Below are 21,063 nucleotides of genomic sequence, written 5' to 3' on the forward strand. Positions count from 1 at the left end.
ATGCTCCATTAACTCTAACAAGTTAGTAACATATTCTGCAAACCTTTAACCTTTCCGTTCTCATCACAAACAAGAGAAAATCTGCAGATGCTGGAAATCCAAGCATTTTGTTTGTGTCCCTTACCAATTTCAATATCTCTCCCATTGTCCACACTACCCTGTCTCCTTCTCACCACTTTCCAAACTGCACTCATTTCAACTACACCCTACCTACCACCTCCACACTCCCCCCAACTTGCTGTCTTTCCTGATCTCCGCATTTCAAATTTCTGGCCTCCGAACTCTCTGTGCATTCCTTCAATGCCCACAATTTTGACAATCAATATTCATCTTTGTTTTGTAACTATTTGTGGTAAACGTGATAAATATAGCTAACCAGACAAATTCTAATAATGGAAAAGGCTCAGTTGCCTGTCTCCCTTTCTGCTGCTCAGTTTCAAATCTGCCATGGGTTGTGTCCATAAAACAACACAACAGAACATTCAGCCTACCACGTCTGTGCTGAATATGATGCTAATCTAAGCTATCTTACCTCCCTGTACATGGTCTATATTCCTCTGTTCCCCACATGTTCACACATCTAAATGCCTCATACATGTTGCTATTGTACCTGCATTTGCTGACTACCCAGGTATGGTGTTCCAGGCACCAATCAGACTCTGTAAACTTACATTACAAACATTCTTTAAGCATTCTCCCTCTCTCCTCAAACCATGCTCCCTAGTACCTTATATTTTCATTTTGATTGAAAAAAAAAGACTATCTTCCTCATCAATGGCTCTCATTGTTTTATGTATTTCTCTCAGCTTGCTTCCCAATGCCTGGCACTCCTAAGAATACAGTCCAACTTCTCCTTGTAACTAAGCACTCAAATCCAGATTACATCTGTTGCAGGACAAGACCAACACTAAACATACACATGGTGGCAAACACTTTTCTAAGGCGTGCACCCGAGGCCCTCTTTACTGTAGCAAACCCCCAACGTCTACCATTCCCGTGGCACCCTCATCTACCTGTTCCACGTTGGCCCAAGAGCAAAAAGAGAACACGTAGTTTGCGCACGCCACACCTAAACTCCACCAGTGCTGTGATGTCATCAGCTAGTGGGAGGGGCTGCAAAGCTCCTTACTCAGGCCAGTACTCATCTCCCACAGGGGAGCGGCTTTTGATGAGCCGGTACGTTAGGACACTTACTGCAACATTTCACCCTTGACAGACACAACACTGTGACACTCAGCCTCTGGATGCTCCATTATAGTACACCCAAAACATAGCCACCAGTTACTACCCAGTGTATTACAGTAATCCACCAGCCTCCCAACACCTCAATAGACCAACAACTTTCCCCAGGGGTATAGTAGTTATGGAGTCGGCCCCCTACTTTCCTGATCTTGTTTACTGACGTCAGTTGGATATGAGGCATGTTCCCAGACTCGTCAGCGACGTAGGTGCAGCATACCTGACCAATCACAGTACAAATGCCATCTTTCTCCACAAGCCGGTAATGCAAGGCCATCCAATGTTGAGAGGCCACCATTCGAATGGCTGTAATCTCATCTGACACTCTCATCAGTGCATCCACTGCATGCTTGAGCGCTGTGGCCGTCTCATTGGCCGGTGCCACCACCTCACGGCTATGCGTATTAGTTCCTGGGACAGCCTGGCCGCACCATACAGGGGAAGACCTATCATCCAGGGTATTTCTGCCTCATCCCAGGATACTGCTCCCACTCACACTCATTGGACCTGTGCTCATCATAACACCTGCACCAATGTCCTCCTGAGTGGCAACTGCGAGATCCCGCTTTTTCTGGCAGATGGAGCATAGATGCTTGGTGAAGTGTTCTCCCAATCTATGTTGGATCTCACCCATGTACAGGAGGCCACACCAGGAGCACCAAACACAGTAAATGATCACAAGAGACACTCACAGGTGAAGTGCCGCCTCATCTGGAAGGACAGTTTGGGGTCCTGGATAGTAGAGAGGGAGGAGGTGTAGGGGCAGGTGCAGCACTTGTTCTATGTACAAGGATAAGTGCCAGGTGGGAGATCAGTGGGGAGGGATGGGGGGGGGGGGACAAATGAACGAGTTGTGTAGGGAGCCTCCACATTCAGCAATCACTTACCACCCCACCAGCCTTTGCATCCAGCACATAATTTTCTGAATCACTGTGTTTGCTGCTCCCGGTGTGGCCTCCTGTACATCAGTGAGACCCGATGTAGATTGGGAGACCACTTCGCCAAGCATCTACATTCCATCTGCCAGAACAAGCAGGATCTCCCAGTGGTCACCTATTTTAATTCCACTTCCCATTCCCATTCCAATATGTCTATCCATGACCCCCTCCACTGTCATGATGAGGCCACACTTAGGTTGGGGACACAACAACAAAACCTTATATTCCATTTGGGTATCTGATGGCAAGAACATTGATTTTTCAAACTTCTGGTAATACCCCCTAGACCCCTCCACACCTTCCCCTTCCCATCCCCTTTTCCGTCTCTCACCTCATCTTCTTGTCCGCCCATCTCCTCCATCTGGTGCTCCTTCCTCTCTTTTCTTTCTTCCATGGCCTTCTGTCTCTTTCACCAATCAGCTTCCCAGCTTTTTACTTTACCCCTCCCTCTCCAGGTTTCACCTATCACCTGGTGCTTTACTCTCTCCCCTCCCCACACCTTTTAAATCTACCCCTCAGCTTTTTTTCTCCAGTTTTGTCAAGGGGTTTTGGCCCGAAACGTTGACTGTACTTTTTTTCCGTAGTTGCTGCCTGGCCTTGCTGAGTTCCTCCAGCAACTTTGTATGTGTGTCCTGGTTTCAAAAGACGCTCTAAGTACATTCTTCAATTACGACCACATGTTGCTGTTTAGAAATGATAACAAACAGTACACTTGAGATGTAGTGTCAATTATGAAAATAGATTTGAATGTAGCATTTCTTAAGAATGTCAATAATACACTTGCTTTTTTAGGAATAGTGCAAAGAAAAATATAAAATCCATTCTCCATTCCTAAGGACCATCAGCTTTCACCACATATTAAACTCATGCATTTACAGGTATATTAGGGACCATTTAATAGATGAATGGATTGTCATCTCCTACCTTACCTTCACTCCTTCTTTCTCTTTTCTTTTATTGGTGTCCCCAGGCAACCCGGGGACAAATTTAGGTTGTCTTTGTTTTTTAGGAAAATTCAAGAGAGTGCTCACCATTCAGTTGTCCACAGGGGTCATTACAGGTCATCTAAACCTTCCCTCCTCTGATGACTTGGATTGGTTTTCCAGGAGAATCGTAATAGGCAATTACAACTTACTAGACAGGAATTTTAACAGGCAGCAAAACGGTTAGCAACATCAACAAAATAAATTCTCCAGGTGCTGGAAATCCAATGTTACACACGCAAAATGCTGATAGAACTCAGCAGTCAGGCAGCATCCATGGAAGTGAATATACAATTGACATTTTGGACCAAGACCCTTCAGCCTTTTTTGGTAGATACATATTTATCCTTTACATCTGGAAGAACCTTACACTTATCTCAATAGGGAAAGCTGTGTAACACTGGAGAATGAGGCAAGAAACTGATTGCTTGGCTGATAAAGCTAAGATTAATATCAGTCATGAACTACCTGATTGGCTGAGCAGGATTGAACTGAGTGACCTGCTCTTTTTTTTTTGTATTTACACCACATGAGACCCAGGAGTTTGTAGAACATTTTATTTATTCAACAGTATTAAAGTAAAATCGATTTACATATACTGCTGCAGATGAATGTACAATTGTAGCATAATTCATTGATTCTCAATAAGAAGGTATTCATTCTCCTGACTGTTTAGTTGAAGGTGAAATAAAACTGCTGTTTCCTTATCGCTAGAATAAATTAAACCAGATTATGTAATCAATGTTCATCAGACAGTGCAGCTGTGTTTCTCTTCCATTATAAACAAAACACTGCAAATTATTTTAAATGAAATATTGAGTAAGTTTGTCTGGAATAGAAAAATTAATGACGGAACAATCTCTGACCAACGCTGGGTGTCACGTCTGCTCCATTACCTTAACACATAAACAATTCATGATGAAACACCCACCAGGTCAGACACAGATTGTGTTTCAGATCTGTGCCTTGCATGGATAATAGAAAAATCGACCTATTTTAAGCAAATACAGAGGTAGGGAAAGAGGAAGGGAAGGAGAAGCAAAATGAAAGAGCTTTGATAATGTGTAAGACAGGAGAAACCAAATGAAATGTAAAAACTATTTCTTCAATCTTCTGTCCAAATGTTGGTGGACTCTTCCATGTTAAACATCTTTCCATATTGAGGAGAACATAAGGTATTTTCTGGAAATGTGAGTGATTAAGTTTCTGCATGCTAAAATCAGGAGCCTGCCATCCAACTTTTCAATCTATTAAAATAATTGTCTAAAGAATGGTAATGTCCAGTTATGAATATTTTGCTTGGAAAATCAAATCAAATGTCTGTCATCAAAGCCATGGAGTCATAGACATGCAATCTGCAAGAGGGTCATCTGGCCCCTTTCTCCTCAACTAATTCAAGCTCTCCTCTCGATCTATCAATTGTGATCCCAATTACACATTGTTCATATCCTTTGTCAATTCCCTTTGAAATGACATAATTTCTCCCTCACTGAACACTCCCAATATCAGAGACTGTTAGACCAAGGAGACTTTGATCCACACTGAGCACACATCAATGCAGAAAGGGTTCGTCCACACTTCCACCAAACCAATTGAGTCAGAAGATAGAAACAAAGCTGCCTTTGTGCCTTAATCCAACAGATAGAAACACAGAAAACCTACAGCACAATACAGGCCCTTTGGCCCACAAAGCTGTGCCAAACGTGTGCTTACTTTAGAAATTACCTAGAGTTACCTGTAGCCCTCTATTATTCTGATCTCCATGTGCCTGTCCAGGAGTCTCTTAAAAGACCCTATCATATCTGCCTCCACCACTGTCGCCAGCAGCCCATTCCACACACTCACCACTCTCTGTATAAAAAACTTACCCCTGACATCTCCTCTGTACCTGCTTCCAAGCACCTTAAAACTGTACCCTCTCGTGCTGGCCATTTAAGCCCTGGGAAAAGCCTCTGACTATCCACACGATCAATGCCTCTCATCATCTTATACACCTCTGTTAGGTCACCACTCATCCTCCGTTGCTCCAAGGAAAAAAGGCCGAGTTCGCTCAACCTATTCTCATAAGGCAAGCTCCCCAATCCAGGCAACATCCATGTAAATCTCCACTGCACCCTTTCTATGATTTCCACGTCCTTCCTGTAGTGAAGTGACCAGAATTGAGCACAGTACTCCAAGTGGGGTCTGACCATGTTCCTATATAGCTGCAACATTACCTCAGTTCCTAAACTCAATCCCATGATTGATGAAGGCCAATACACTATATGCTTTCTTAACCACAGAGTCAACCTATGCAGCAGCTTTGAGTGTCCTATTGACTTGGACCCCAAGATCCCTCTGATCCTCCAGCTGCCAAGAGTCTTACCATTAATACTATATTCTGTCATCATATTTGACCTACCAAAATGAACCACTTCACACTTAACTGGGTTGAACTCCATCTGCCACTTCTCAGCCCAGTTTTGCATCCTTTCAATGTCCTGCTCTAACCTCTGACAGCCCTCCACACTATCCACAACACCTCCAACCTTTGTGTCATCAGCAAACTTACTAACCCATCCCTCCACTTCTTCATCCAGGTTATTTATAAAAATCATGAAGAGTAGGGGTCCCAGAACAGATCCCTGAGGCACACCACATGTGATAGACCTCCATGCAGAATATGACCCATCTACAACTACTCTTGTCTTTTGTAGGCAAGCCAGTTCTGGATCCACAAAGCAATGTCCCCTTGGATCCCATGCCTCCTTACTTTCACAATAAGCCTTGCATGGGTACCTTATGAAATGCCTTGCTGAAATCCATATACACTACATCTACTGCTCTATCTTCATCAATGTGTTTTGTCACATCCTCAAAAAATTCAATCAGGCTCGTAAGGCATGACATTACAAAGACATACTGACTATTTCTAATCATATTATGCCTTTCCAAATGTTCACAAGTCTTGCTTCTCAGGATCTTCTCCATCAACTTACCCACCACTGAAGTAAAACTCGCTGGTCCATAATTTCCTGGGCTATCTCTATTCCCTTTCTTGAATAATGAAACAACATCTGCAACCCTCCAATCCTCCAGAACCTCTCCCGTACCCATTGATGATGCAAAAATCATTGCCAGAAGCTCAGCAATCTCTACCCTTGCCACCCACAGTAGCCTGGGGTACATCTCGTCCAATACTGATGACTTATCCAACTTGGTGCTTTCCAAAATCTCCAACACATCCTCTTTCTTAATATCTACATGCTCAAGCTTTTACAGTTGGCTGTAAGTAATCCCTACAATTGCCAAGATCCTTTTCCATAGTGAATACTGAAGCAAAGTACTAATTAAGTACCTGTACTATCTCTTCCGGTTCCATACACACTATTCCACTGTCTCACTTGATTTGTCTTATTCTCTCACATCTTATCCTCTTGCATATCATACTTGTAGCATACCATGTTTTCCCGAATCCTGTCCGCCAAGACCTTCTCATGGTCCCTTCTTGCTCTCCTAATTTCATTCTTAAATTCCTTCCTGCTAGCCTTATAATCTTCTAGATCTCTATCATTACCTAGTTTTTTTGAACCTTTCATAAGTTCTTTTCTTCTTGAATAGATATACAACACCCTTTGTACACCACAGTTCCTGTACCCTACAATCCTTCCCCTGTCTCATTGGAACGTATCTATGCAGAACTCCACACAAATATCCCCTGAATTTTTGCCACATTTCTTCCATACGTTTCCCTAAGAACATTTGTTTCTGAATTATGCTTCCAATTTCTTGCCTGATAGCCTCATATTTCCCCTTACTCCAATTAAATGTTTCCCTAACTTGTCTGTTCCTGTCCCTCTCCAGTGCTATGGTGAAGGAGATAGAATTGCAATCACTATCTCCAAAATGCTCTCTCACCTGACACCTGACCAGGTTCATTTCCCACTGCAAGGTCAAGTACAGCCTCTCCTCTTGTAGGCTTATCTACATATTCTGTCAAGAAACCTTCTTGAACACACTCCACCCCATCTAAACGCCTCACTCTAGGGACATGCTTTAGGAAAGTGTTTAATTGCAGTAAGGGGAAATATGAGGCTATCAGGCAGGAACTTGGAAGCATAAATTGGAAACAGATGTTCTCAGGGAAGTGTACAGAAGAAATGTGGCAAAGGTTCAGGGGATATTTGCGTGGAGTTCTGCATAGATACATTCCATTGAGACAAGGAAAGGATTGTAGGGATTGTAGAATATTTGGGAAGTTAAAATCTCCCACCATGCCAAACCCTGTTACTATTACACCTTTCCAGAATCTGTCTCCCTAAATGCTCCTTGATGTCCCTGTTACTATTGGGTGGTCTATAAAAATAGTTATTTACCCCTTCCTGTTCCTAATTTCCACCCACAGAGACTCAGTAGACAATCCCTCCATGTCTTCCTTCTTTTCTGCAGCAGTGACACTATATCTGATCAACAGTGCTATGCCCTCCCTGTCTTTTCTGAAACATCTAAAGCCTGGCACTCAAAGTAACCATTCCTGCCCCTAAGCCATCCAATCCTCTGTAATGGCCACAACATCATAGCTCCAAGTACTGATCCACACTCTAAGCTCATCCGCTTTCTTCATAATACTCTTTGCATTAAAATTGACACATCTCAAATCATTGGTCTGAGCGTATCCCTTCTCTATCACCTGCCTGTCCTCTCTCTCACACTGTCTCCAAGCTTTCTCTATTTGTGAGCCAACTGCTCTTTCCTCTGTCTCTTCAGTTTGGTTCCCAACTCCACAGCAATCCTCTCCATTAGCCTTAGCAAAGCTCCTCACCAGGATATTAGTCCCCCTGGGATTGAAGCACAACCTGTCCTTTTTGTACAGGTCACACCTGCCCCAGAAGAGGTCCCAATGATCCAGAAATCTGAATCCCTGCCCCCCGCTCCAATCCCTCAGCCACATATTTATCCTCGACCTCATCCTATTCCTATTCTCACTATCACGTGGCACAGGCAGTAATCCTGAGATTACTACCTTTGCGGTCCTGCTTCTCAACTTCCTTCCTCACTCCCTGTAGTCAGCTTTCAGGACCTCCTCCCTTTTCCTGCCTATATCGTTGGTACCAATATGTACCATGACCTCTACCTGTTCTCCTTCTCACTTCAGGATATCGTGGACGAGATCAGAAACATCCTGGACCCTGGCACCTGGGAGGCAAACTACCATTCGAGTTTATTTCCTGTATCCACAGAATCGCCTGTCTGACCCCTAACTATAGAGTCCCTTATCACTGCTGCCATCCTCTTCCTTCCCCTACCCTCCTGAGCCACAGGGCCAGACTCTGTGCCATGTCCATATTTGTTACTGCAATTGCCTACTGGTTGTGTTGACATCCAGTCATCTCAGCACCTTGCTTCACTGTTGATGCACCATCAATAACTCTCGGAGACGTGAGTCAAGATAGGCTTTTATTAGCTGGAAGAAAGCACCGTCAGCAGCAAGAGACCATCGCACAACATCCTGGAGACTGAGGGAGGCGCAGTGCCTCCAATCGCCTTTATACCGGGGGCTGTGGGAGGAGCCACAGGAGCAATCAGCGGGGGGGGCGGGGGGGCGTGTCCAGACAGGTATATGTAGTTCACCACAACTGTGTAAATTAGTTTCAGCAACTTGAAGCAGTATTTTTAAAGTCCTTTTCTTGCTTTTTACCTGCTGAACAGCCTTAATGCCTGAAATTCTGATATTGCTATCTTTACACATACTCATGACTTTTCTTCCACTGTTATCAATGTGGAATTAACTGCAGAGTCTTGAACTTAGCTGACTTTGCATGATTACTGACTCTCTTTAGATGAACCAGGCCCAGTAGCTGCTGGCAATTCACTCACCTGAAGTAGAGGTGACTTCATAAGATTATGGGAGGCCGGTGCAGTGTAGGTTCTTGTGATGTACCAACACATTAATACTAGACAAGGTCAAGCTGGAACACAGCAAGATTTCACAGATGCCATGAAATAATACCAATGTAACCTCCTTTAACATTGTAGGTTGAAGGGTGTATATGGGTCTGGACACTTGAATGCAATTTTTACATTCTAAAAGATAGCTCCCTGACAATTCAATGCTGACTTTGTCCTCTACTGGAATATTAGCCTGGATTTTGTGCTCATAGCTTTGGATTTGAATTCATAGCTGTTTGACACAGAGTGGAGCTTACCTATTATCAAATCACAACTGATGTGTAAAAAATGTTTTTTTTTATAGACTTGAGTATTATATATCAGAGGATACAGTCATTGACCAGGATTAGTGATTCAAGAGCAATCTATTTAAAAGAAGAACTCAATCTAGCCCCTAGAAATATGCAGTCTTTTGATGTAAATGATTGAGCAACTATGTATCAGGATGAGTTTCAATCTCTGTTCTGACTTTTATTTGTAGCTAGTAATCTTTAATGCTGTGTGGCAGAAAGAGTAGAATGTATTTAAGTAAGATTTCAATCAACACAGTATTTAGGACTGTGATTTAATCAGATTGCAATATAGTGCTTCTCCACATTCCATCACTATTAGATAGATCTTCTTAGATACCACAAGATAACTCACCTCATGACTGAGTGCCATTGTATGAAATGTGAAAACATGAAGGGAATGTAACCTTTGCAACATGGAGCTTTCTCCACAAGTTTAGGGATGCTTCTGTATTTCTCCTCTGGCTAAACACTGAGCGCAGTGAGTTCTGGGTCTCTGCCACTTTTCAGAGGGCGGTATCAATCGGCTAAGGTTATGGAGAGAGACTATCTGAATCTCTGCAAACTTCTGAAGCTCCAAACTGATAGTAAAACTTGTATTTTTTTTTGGCTTCACGACTGTCTGATGAGAAAGGAGTGCCTATCCCATTTTTCACCATGTCTGATTTTATTCTCCATTGAATCAACAAAGAATGAAACTAAATGGAGCGATGAAGAGTCTCCTGTCAAAACAACATTCACAGTGCAGCGAGCATTTGTCAGCCATCCGCTTTTTCTAATTACTGCATTAGTACATAAACACCCTTTGTGTACTGTAGTTGGACAATAACAAATCTGGCCATACCATGCCACAGAGAGAGAGAGAGAGAGTTCTTCGTATGCAAATATTGTGTACTCTACTTACACAGAAGCTGACACAGAGATGCAGCAGAACTTTATAGTCAGTAACATTTCACTCTGAGTCCCTTCTATGAGAGCATGAGGAAGTATTGTTACTTACGCCATCAGGCCATCAGGCTATTACCTTCCCCTATTTTCTACATGCACAGGAACTGATGCTGAGATTTTGACTCTCATGCAAGCCATAGAGTAACAAAATGATGTCATTCCCCTTTTCAGGTCATACAACACAGAAACAGTCCCAATGAAGGGCCTCAGCCTGAAACATCAACTGCTTACTCTTTTCCGTAGATGCTGCCTGGCCAGCTGAGTTCCTCCAGCATTTTGTGGGTGTTGCTTAAATTTCTGGCATCTGCAGATTTCCCTGTGCTTGTGAGGCCCTTTGGTCTGTCTGGTCCATGGCGACCTGCTGGTCCCAGCTGACCATCTTCAACCCATAGTTCTTTAAGCCCTTCCCCTCCATTTACCTATGCAAGTACCTCAAGTGTCAGAATTGTAGCCATCTTAGCCACTTCTACCAACTCAATCCAGGTATTCCTCATCCTCTGTGTAAAGAAGCTATCTCGCATGTCTCATTTAAATCCCTCTCCACTTTTCTTATTTGTGTTCTATAATTTTGGACTCCACAACCCTGGGTAAAAGACTACGAGTGTCCACCTTATTCAAACCCCTCTTGATTTTGTAAACTTTCACGAAGTCACCCTTCATGCTCCTCAGCTCCAGGTAATAAGGATCCGGTGTGGCCAACCACTCCCTATAATTCAGGACCTCTTAGTCCAGAGAGCATCTGCTTAAATTTATTCTGTATCCTCTCTAGCTTGATAATACCTTCCTTGTAACAGTGACCAAGACTGTAGAAGATACTCAGCAAACTGTGCACTTTTACTCCCTAGACTCTTTGATCCACAAAGCTTCTCAGTGTACAAACCAGGTATATGTCTTAGCCTGGTTTGACTGTCCAAAATGCATTATCTCACACTTATCTAAATTGAAATCCATCTGTCATTCCTCAGCCAAACCAGTCAAAGATCTTTTGAGCAAATCATTATAATCTGTTTCACTATCTACAAGAACCCCACTTTGTATCATCAACAAACTTGCTAATTGTGCCATGCGAAAATCATTTATATAAATAATGAATAACCGAAGTCCTAGCACGGACAGCTGGGGACCTTACCAGTCAGAGGTCTCCAGATGGGAAACTGACCTTTCGTCATTACCCTCTGCTTTCTATCATTCAATCTATCTCGCAAGCACCCCCTGAATCCCATGTGGCCTTCCAGATCAGCCTGCAATGCTTCTTCTTATCAAAGGCCTCATTAAAATGCACATAGACAATACCCACTGCTTTACCTTAATCTATCCCCAGAGTTACCTCTTCAAAAAATTCCCAAAAGCGTCATTAGACATGTCTGCCTAAGCACAAAACCATGATGACTATTCCTGATCAGACCTTCCTGATCCAAATGGTGGTAGAACTTATCCCTCAGAATCCCCTCCGATAACTCCCACCAACTGTTTCTTTCCTTTAAATAGGGTTACCCAGTCAACCCAAGCTAGATCCTGATTAACGCTCTCAAAGTTGGCCCTGTTTTAGCTCTAGTCTTTAATCAGTGGGCATGTTCTGTTATATCTTTTTCCATTACTTTTAAAACCAATTAGAATTGTGTTCACTGGACCAAACGTGCTCGCAACTGCAAAAGGTGCATGGCTATCCTTGACCCCTAAGAAGAGGTCCAATATGTTTCCTTCCCAAGAACAGTAGGCTTCTCTATATTTTGTGTGAGAAATATACTGAGCAAGTTCCACTCCACCCAGGCCCTTTACACTCTGGAAGGCGCACTCGATATTGGGAAAATTGAAATCTCCCTAGAGCACTACCCTACTATTCTCACAACCACAGGCAATTTCCCAACTCATCTGTTTTTCAGGTTCCTGCTGACAACTGGAGGGTTTACACCATAGCCCTACTAAGGTGACCACTACTTTCTTATTTCTAAATTCTATCCAAATTACTTTGTTAAATAATCCCTCAAGAAAATCGTCTCTAAATTTTACTGTTGTATCTACCATTATCAAAAAGGCAACACCCCCTCTACTTTTCCCTGTTCTTTCACATCTAAAGCATTGCTATCCCAGAACATTGAGCTGCTGGTCCTGCCTTTCTCTCAGCCACACTTCTGTTAAGGTTATAATATCCTTGTCCCCAGAGGCAATCCGTACATTGAGTTTGTCTGCCTTCCCTGTTAAGCTACATGCATTGAAATAGATGCAGTTTAAATAAGTGGTCCTATCTGCCCCTTTACTGTAAGCATGGCTATCCTACTGTCCATTACACTCTGGCTTCTGCACGTAACCCTGTCTTCTCACTAGCTTTGATCTCTGAAGTCCCACAATCCTGCCAACCTAGTTTAAATCCTCACTTTAGTGTAATGTAAGATGATACTGAAACTTGCATAACATGTACCAGAAAACAGAGGTGAATTGTTCTCTTTTGCTTGGTGTGACGCTGAAGTACATATATTTTCGAGAGATTTTATAGTGCAACAGAATAGCCAGTGATCACTTTCTCTTATACAGCCAAACCATTCTCCTTCATAGCATTTTTCCTATACAGAAAGTCATTCGACCATGATGCCTTGCCAGCTCTCTGAGAGGAACATACATTCTCATACACTTATTTCCCTTTCCAAATATATTGTCTAATCCCTTTCAGTGAGCATTGAATGCACTACTTCTGCCCCTCAAGATTACGTAATGAATCACTGCATTGAAAACTATGTTTTATCTCCAGCCAGGTGCTTTTACTTAAATCTTGGCCTCAAAATTGGTGTAAAAAAATCTTTATCAATCTGACTCATGGTTTTGAATGCCTCCGTTAAATGTCCACTTAACCTTTCCCACTCTGAGAACAGACCCATTTACCCATTTTTTCTAGTTTCTGCACAGAACTGGTCCATCGCATTTTGATAAATCTCTTCTCCATTAGCATTCCAAATTTCCCATACACTTTCTATGGGTCAGGGTGGGCTCACCTGACCTGCTACCTTTGAAGAACTGGGCATGGGAAGCTGAAGTCTACATTTTAAATGCGGCATTTCATACTTCTCAATACCTTTTCAACCCTTGCACCAGTGGAAGGCCTGAGTAAGTTATGTGTATGGTCATACTGTTTCATTCAATTTCCCTTAAGGTGGGCTCTTTGTTCTTGTTACTATGAGTTGATTGGGACCGTGTGAATGGTTCTACAATCCAGCAGGACAGGAGTCACTGATGCTCACGACTCTGTTCTCTCCACAGGCCATGCAGTACATTTCCATCTTTGCTGACAACAGATCGGGTTCCACCATTACCATTCAAAGTGGCTCGGACTTCACAGGAATCTTGCTCGGCACGTAGAGCCAGCTGGTGCCTCGGGTGGTCGTCTGCTCCTCGCCCCTCTGTCTCCACCTCCCCCGTCTCCCAGTCTTCAAACTCGGTTACTACCTTGACCCTCCACATCACTGCAGCTAAGAATTTATGGCCTCTGTGCCGAAAGCCAAGAGTAATCGACGGGAGTGGAGCAGCAAGTCCTTAGCTTGTGTTTTCTGCCCATGGCTCTGGGGCGTGCCGGAACATTTCTATTTCCGTGTATTTTAATGGCAAGCTGTTTCCCTCAGTGTCCAACCTGCCAGCAACGTAGCTCCAATGGCTTTCAAAGCTCTTTTCAGGATGTGATTTACATATTAAAAATAGGCTAGCAATTTGCTTGTGACCAAGATGTATCTTTAAAATGTGGGTCTGCAACATTGCAAAATATGGGTACACATTAATATCTTTCTCACAAGTGTGAAAATGCAACAAGGTGGGGTATTTACTAATGAACAATTCTCCACGTTAACCCTTTACTAAACTCTAAAATGATCTTCCTGAAGTTACTATGTTGTGATACTTCACTCCTACAAAATACTTCTGACATTTACAAATACTTCTGTTGATTTTCTGCCTGTCCCTCCTCCCCTCAGTGTGCTGCTCATTGCTGGATTCGAGTTGGAGATGGCAGTGATGCTCAAATACATTATCTCCCTTAGCCTGCCTAGATTATTAGCCCACTGAGGAGCATCAGAGCCAAGTCTAACCCAGTGCTCATAAATGCCTAGACACACAGGTATACAGTGACCTGGGTTCGATTCTGACCTCTGGCGTTGCCCATTGTTGGCCCATGTGGATTTCCGTCGGATGCTCTGCTTCATTCCCATATCCCAAAGATGAGTGCTTGTTACTGCAAGTTACCCTTAGTCTAGGTCTCTGGTTTAAAAATGGGGGAAAGTGGAGAACACCTACTGCGTGATAGAGTATGGTATAGGGCAATTGGTCAAGAAATGAGATTGATAAGACAACAAAATGGGCCACATGGCCTCCAATGGAATAAGGAAACAAATGAAATAAATCACCTATAGAAAACATGGATAATCTTTCCTCTCCCTGCTGAGGACAACCGTTATACTCCGTTTGTGGCCTAAGATCAGTTGTGGGAAAACAATAGAGTAAGGAAAAACAGCAAAAAATACTTCTGAAAGGTCAGAATCATATCTGGGCAACCACATCCCTTAGTGCTCAAGAAAGGGGAGAACATGGAGGAATTTGATCGGAGAACCATGCACTGCCCACTGCATGCCTTACTCAAGAGCCATGAACTGCGCCTGGTCAAGAGAAGCATGTTGATAAACCACAGGTAATCTCCCTGGGCAACCAATTGTTTCAGTTAAAGTACCTGGGGGCTTTCTTTTGCAAAGATTGGTTTAACAATTAGGAGTGGGATTGTAAGTAGGTTTCAGTGAAAATGGGGACGGGGGTGGGGGGGGGTGGGGGGTGGGAGGCAACTGAAGATCAATCGTGTGGTTCTAAACTAAATCCAACTGTGGACAGAGAACTCAACAATCCAGCCCATTAAAAAAGGCTGTTCTGCTTGCTATAGTGATTTCAGATCCTGTTATCTGCTAATGAATTTGTTTGCTTCCATTTTGAGGTATTGATGAGCATCTGTGATTCTGCAAACTGATTGACTGACACTCACATAATGTTTTAAACTGCTTTATTCTGTAGAGTCCAAAAAGTGTTAATAAATATTATTCTGTAAGGTAAGGCCTACGTAACAAACATAAGACCAACTTCTCAGTTGACATTTCAAACTGTTAACTAAATGTAACTTCTTACCCTTGGAACTAAGATAGCTGGGGGTTAGGTACATCAGAGCCTCTCCATTGTCCTGAATCACTCCTAGATATCCAGTAGATTGGCCGAGTCACTTTGATGAAACAAAAGAATTGTATCCTTCAGAACAGACAGACACTAGGGGGCAGAAAAGGCTTCAGAGGCTGGAATTTGGAGCAACAAACGAAAAGCTGGAGGAACTCTGAGTCAGACAGCATCTGTGGAGCAAAACGAGCAGTTGATCATTTGGGTCAAAACTCTTCACATATCGAGGTGAAGGGTCTCCACTGTCCATTTCCCTCCACAGATGACTCCTGACCCATTGGGTTCCTCTAGCAGTTTTTGTTGTTCTGACAGACACTAGATTCAGCCACAAGAATGCCACACAGACCAATCAATCTTGTAAGCTCCTCTGCACAAACATCAAGGACATGTCTAAACTGAAAGAGGTGTACTGAGATTAATCTTTGAACTGTTGGAATAGAGGTTGCAGCATCTGATGATTTCCCAGATTCTTCAATCACAATTCCCTGGGTGTGTCCTGCTCCCAACAGGCCAGACCTACAAGAATGCTTGCACAGGAGGGTAAGATGCTGGGCAAACAAACATTTGCTCCAGCTTTCATGACCAAGAACAGTTAGTTGCCACCAGCTATTCCCCTTCAGCTAATGAATCCATCTTCCTCTAAGTTGAACAACCCTTGGCAAAAGCATTGCTAACAGTAACACCAACAGAAAGTACTGAGGTCCACCACCAAGAGCAGCAATATGCTCACTCAGTGGTCACTTTATTACTCACCTCCTGTACCTAATAAAGTGGCCACTGAGTATATGTTCAAGCTCTTCTGATGCTGGAGCTCATCCACTTCAAGGTTCGATGTGTTGTACATTCAGAGATGCTCTTCTGCACACCACTATTGTAACACGTGGTTAATTGAGTTGCTGTCACCTTCCTCTCAGCTTGGACCAATCTGGCCATTTTCCGTCAACCTCCCTCATTAACAAGGCATTTATGCCCACAGAATTGCCACTCACTGGATTTTTTTTTGTTTTGTTTTTCATACCCTTCTCTGTAAACTCTAGAGATTATTGTATGTGAAAATCCCAGGAGATCAGCTGTTTCCGAGATACTCAAACCATCCCATCTGGCACCAACTATCATTCCATGGTCAAAGTCACTTAGATCACATTTCTTCCCCAATCTGATGTTTGGTCTGAACCTCTTGACCATATCTGCATGATTTTATACATTAAGTTGCTGCCACTTGATTGGCTGATTAGATATTTGCATTAACCAGCAGGTGTACCTAATAAAGTGGCAATTGAGTGTGCTTCCACTACTAACTGATCTAGCCAAGTTCTGAAGAATATAACTGATAGGCTGTGTCTACAGGTGGTGAGTGAATCAGCAAAGCGGATAAACCTGCTTGAACTAATCAAAGAGCACACAAGAAATTAGGAACAGAATGACATTAGCTGGATCCCAAATCCTGCTCACCCATTCCAAAATGATTATGGCTGATCAGCTCTGGCCCTCATTTCCTTTCCTGATCCAGTTCCACATAGCCCTCAATTCCCTGATCCTTCAAAAAATGAGTGTGCTTCATGAAATGGTAATCTTGCCTCCACAGCACTCCAACAGAGAGAATTCCTGAAATTTGCCACCATCTGCAAGAGAAATTCTTACACATTTGAATTTAAGTGACCACCTTCACCACGCGACCCCCCCCCCCCCCCAGTCTTTTGCTGTTTCTATTTGTGTCAGTATTAGTAGGAGCGATCAACGTGGAGTCTAATTCTTGTTTTAGTTTTATTATGTTGTGTGGTGTTGCTGTCATACTAAGTTGGAATAGAACCAGAACAAAGCTGATCTTCCAGAACAATTACATTCCTACCACTCTCTGGATTATTGTTGTCACATGTACTAAGAAAAACTTGTGCAAACATCCGGGACATGACTAAACTGAGAGAGAGGTTACTGAGACAAAAAAAAAATCAGACTGTTGGAGTAGAAATAATGGAATCTGATCATATTCCAGACTCTTCCATTATGGTCCCCAGGGTGTTACCTACCCCCAGCAGGCCAGGCCTACCAGAGTGCCAGCACAGGAGGGTTACATGCCATGAAAAGATATAGTAAAAAGCTTAAATCACAGATTAAATCATTCCATAGTGCACTGAGGGAGAACAAAGTAAAAGAATAACAGTGCAGGTCAATGATAAGTTGCAAGGATAACGGTGGGATAGAAGCTGTCCTTGAGCTCAGTGGTACATGCTTTCAGGCTTTTGTATCTGCCGCCCAATGAGAGAGGGGAGGAGAGAATGTCCGGGGATGGCGGTTTCTTGGCATTCCAGTCATGTAGAGCTCAGGAATCAGCCCTCATTCGATATACAGTACAGAAAGGCACGTTGGAAAAATCACTGTGAACTACAAATGAGGTTTGAATGTAATGAAACTGCAATGTGGATAATGAACAATAAATCAATATCTGATAGGCAGAGCAGAATGATGCTCCAACCAACAGTCAATCTTCATGCAATAATAAATAGTAATGAACTATTAAACAAATGCAAGAGGAGACTTCAAACCATCCCCATCTTCACTGATGGCAGAGAACGCTAATAGTAAAGCTTCCTCCTGAGGTCTATAGCAAAACTGAAGCAGGATTCAAACAATTCTATTCACCCAGTATGATACAAAGAAACACTTCTGAGCAGTTCATGGGATCACATATTCCAGTTGCAATGTTGTTTTACTTGCTCCAGAGTATTGCTATCCTAGTACAGTTACAACACGGACATCTACCCAACAATGGAGAGAATTGTTCTATCCACAAGGAGTGAAAAAAACAATCCGTCTGATCAACACTCATCATGCTTTCAACCTCCAGTAAATGGACGGACCAAAAATAGGCCTAAGTCAGCATGATTTCCTGAAGGGGAAAATTTTCCTGACAAATCCGTTGGAATCCTTTGAAGAATTAACAGGCAAGATAGACAAAGGAGAGTAGGTGGATGTTGTTTACTTGGATTTTCAGAAGGCCTTTGAGGAAGTGCCACATGAGGCTACTAAACAAAATAAGAGCCCATGGCATTACAGGAAAGATACGACCATTGATAGAAGACTGGCTGCTTTGCAGGAGGCAAAGAGTGGGAACAAAGGGGGCCTTTTCTGGTTGGCTGCCAGTGACAAGTGGTGTTCTGCAGGGATCAGTGTTGGGACCACTTCTTTATTCGTTTTATGTCAAAGACTTGGATAACAAGAGTTGATGGGTTTGTAGCCAAGTTTGCAGATGATACAAAGATAGGTGGAGGAAGCAGGGAGTTCACAGAAAGACGTAGACAAATTGGGAGAATGGGAAAAGAAGTGGCAGATGGGAATATAGTGTAGGGAAGAGTATGGTCATGCACTTTGGTAGAATAAGTAAAGACATAGATATTTTCTAAATGGGGAGAAAATTCAGAAATAAGAGATACAAAGGGACTTGGGAGTCTGCTTGCAAGATTCCCTCAAGGTTAACTTAAAGGTCGAATCGATGGTAAGGAAGGCAAATGCAATGTTAGTATTTGTTTCAAGAGAACGAGAATATAAAAGCTAGGATGTAATATTAAGGCTTTATAAGGCATTGGTCAGACCGCACCTGAAGTATTGTGAGCAATTTTACGCCCCTTATCTAAGAAAGTTTGTGCTGGCATTGGAGAGGGTCCAGAGGAGCATGAATGATCCCAAGAATGAAAGGGTTAATATATGAAGAGTGTGTGATGGCTCTGAGCTAGTACTCATTGGAGTTTAGAAAAATGAGGGGGATTTCTGTCATGTGATACACTTCACCACAGGAAATGTCATTTTTGCTGTTGGTCATCCCCAGGATATTGGCTCCTTGGGGGAAACCCCTAGGACCAACCATCTTCAGCTGTTGCTCAATGATGACCTTCCTCCTTTCAAAGGTCTGAAGTTGGAATGTTTGGTGACCATCAGATATTGTTCGGCAACATTCTCAACTCTTCAGTAAATGAAACAGTTTATGCCTCCATAGAAAAATATTTTGGAGAGCATTCAAGCATTGTCTGATATCTGGTAAATAATATTGAGGTCACACCAGTGTCATGCAATGGACATTTCCACTGTGGAAATTCGTCACGACATTCAATAGTAATAGTTTTGTTAAATTTCCACCACTGGAGTCACCATTCCCAGAAACATAAATGGACAATCAGCAAATATTGTAGCCACTAGACCACATTAAACGATAGATATCCTATAATGAGCAACTCATTCAACTTCCTTCATTTCCAACATTTAACAAACAAGTCATGAGTAGAAAGCCCTAGATAGAGTGGTTGTGGAGAGGATGTTTCCAGTAGTGGGAGAACCTAGGACCAGAGAGCACAGGCTCAGAATTTAATAATGTCTCTTCAGAACAAAGATCAGGAGCAAATTCTTTAGCCAGGGGGTGGTGAATCTGTGGAACTCATTGCAACAGAAGGCTGTGGAGACCAAGTCATTGAATATATTCAGAGCAGAGTTTGGTAGGTTCTTCATTTGTAAAGGTGTCAAAGGTTATAGACAGATGACAGGAGAATGGGATTGAGAGGAGATATAAATCAGCCTTGATCAAATGGCAGAGTAGATTTGATGGGCCAAACGGCCTATATTTGTTCCTGCTGTACATCTTATGGTCTTATTGAGTGCAATGTTCCTCAAACAAATAGCACTCAAGAAGCCCGACTCCACCCAGGCCAGAATTTGCATTTGATTGTTACCCAGACATTAGCCTAAACATTCACTTACACTCTTATAGTGGCTGTAATGTGTAACAGCCTATTTATATTCTATACATTGTACTGTATCTGTATTATATAATCCATACTAGGACTTTTGCTGTTTGTGCTATATATACACAGTAAATGACATGGATGAAAACATGAAGGAGTGTATTAGCAAACTTCCAAAGGTTTATGACATTGTGGGTAGCATAGAAGATTGCCAAAGGATACATCAAGAGATTGATCAATTGCATCTATGGGCAGGGAAATGGCAGATGGTGTTTAATCTGGCCGACCAAATATGAGGTGATACACCTTGAGGTAGCAAATGTACAGGACAGTACACAGGGAATGACAGAATTGATCCATAAAGTTTTGATGTGCAGAGGGATCTGGAAATCCAAAGCTCCCTGCATAAGTTGATAGTGTGGTAAAGAAGATATATGGCATGATTGCCTTTATTAGTTGAAGAATTGACTTTAGGAGTTAAGAAATTAGATTAGATCTTTATAAAACTTGGGTTAGGCTGCATCTGCTGCATTGAATTGAATTCTGATTATCCCCAACATAGGAGGAATGAGCAGGCTTTGGAGAGGATTCTGTTACAAGAATCACCCCTTATAATAATGATCAGGGAGGCACAGAGAGAATCTGTAATTACCGATAAGTACCTTTATTGTCTCAACAGAAGAACACATAAACCTACACAATCAAGAACCTATGTGCACACCTACTAAATGTCCCTAACCTTCCAAAAGCAGTCAAAGAACAGAAAACATAATACCAGTTAAAGAGAAGTTTCTGCTGCTGGCCACAATTCCCTCAG

General features: G+C 42.6%; 1 protein-coding gene across 1 annotated transcript in view; it reads left to right on the top strand.

The window, feature by feature from the left end:
* LOC132405179 (erythroferrone-like) overlaps positions 1 to 13,732 on the top strand; it is a 95,107-nt gene extending 81,375 nt beyond the window's left edge. Inside the window, exon 8 of the mRNA XM_059989879.1 lies at positions 13,579 to 13,732. Coding sequence (XP_059845862.1) covers positions 13,579 to 13,677 — 99 coding nt within the window. The 3' untranslated portion in view covers positions 13,678 to 13,732. The remainder of the gene's footprint in view (positions 1 to 13,578) is intronic.
* The last annotated feature ends 7,331 nt before the right edge of the window (positions 13,733 to 21,063 follow it).

This window comes from Hypanus sabinus, chromosome 2 (genome assembly GCF_030144855.1).
Source record: "Hypanus sabinus isolate sHypSab1 chromosome 2, sHypSab1.hap1, whole genome shotgun sequence".
Taxonomy (NCBI): domain Eukaryota; kingdom Metazoa; phylum Chordata; class Chondrichthyes; order Myliobatiformes; family Dasyatidae; genus Hypanus; species Hypanus sabinus.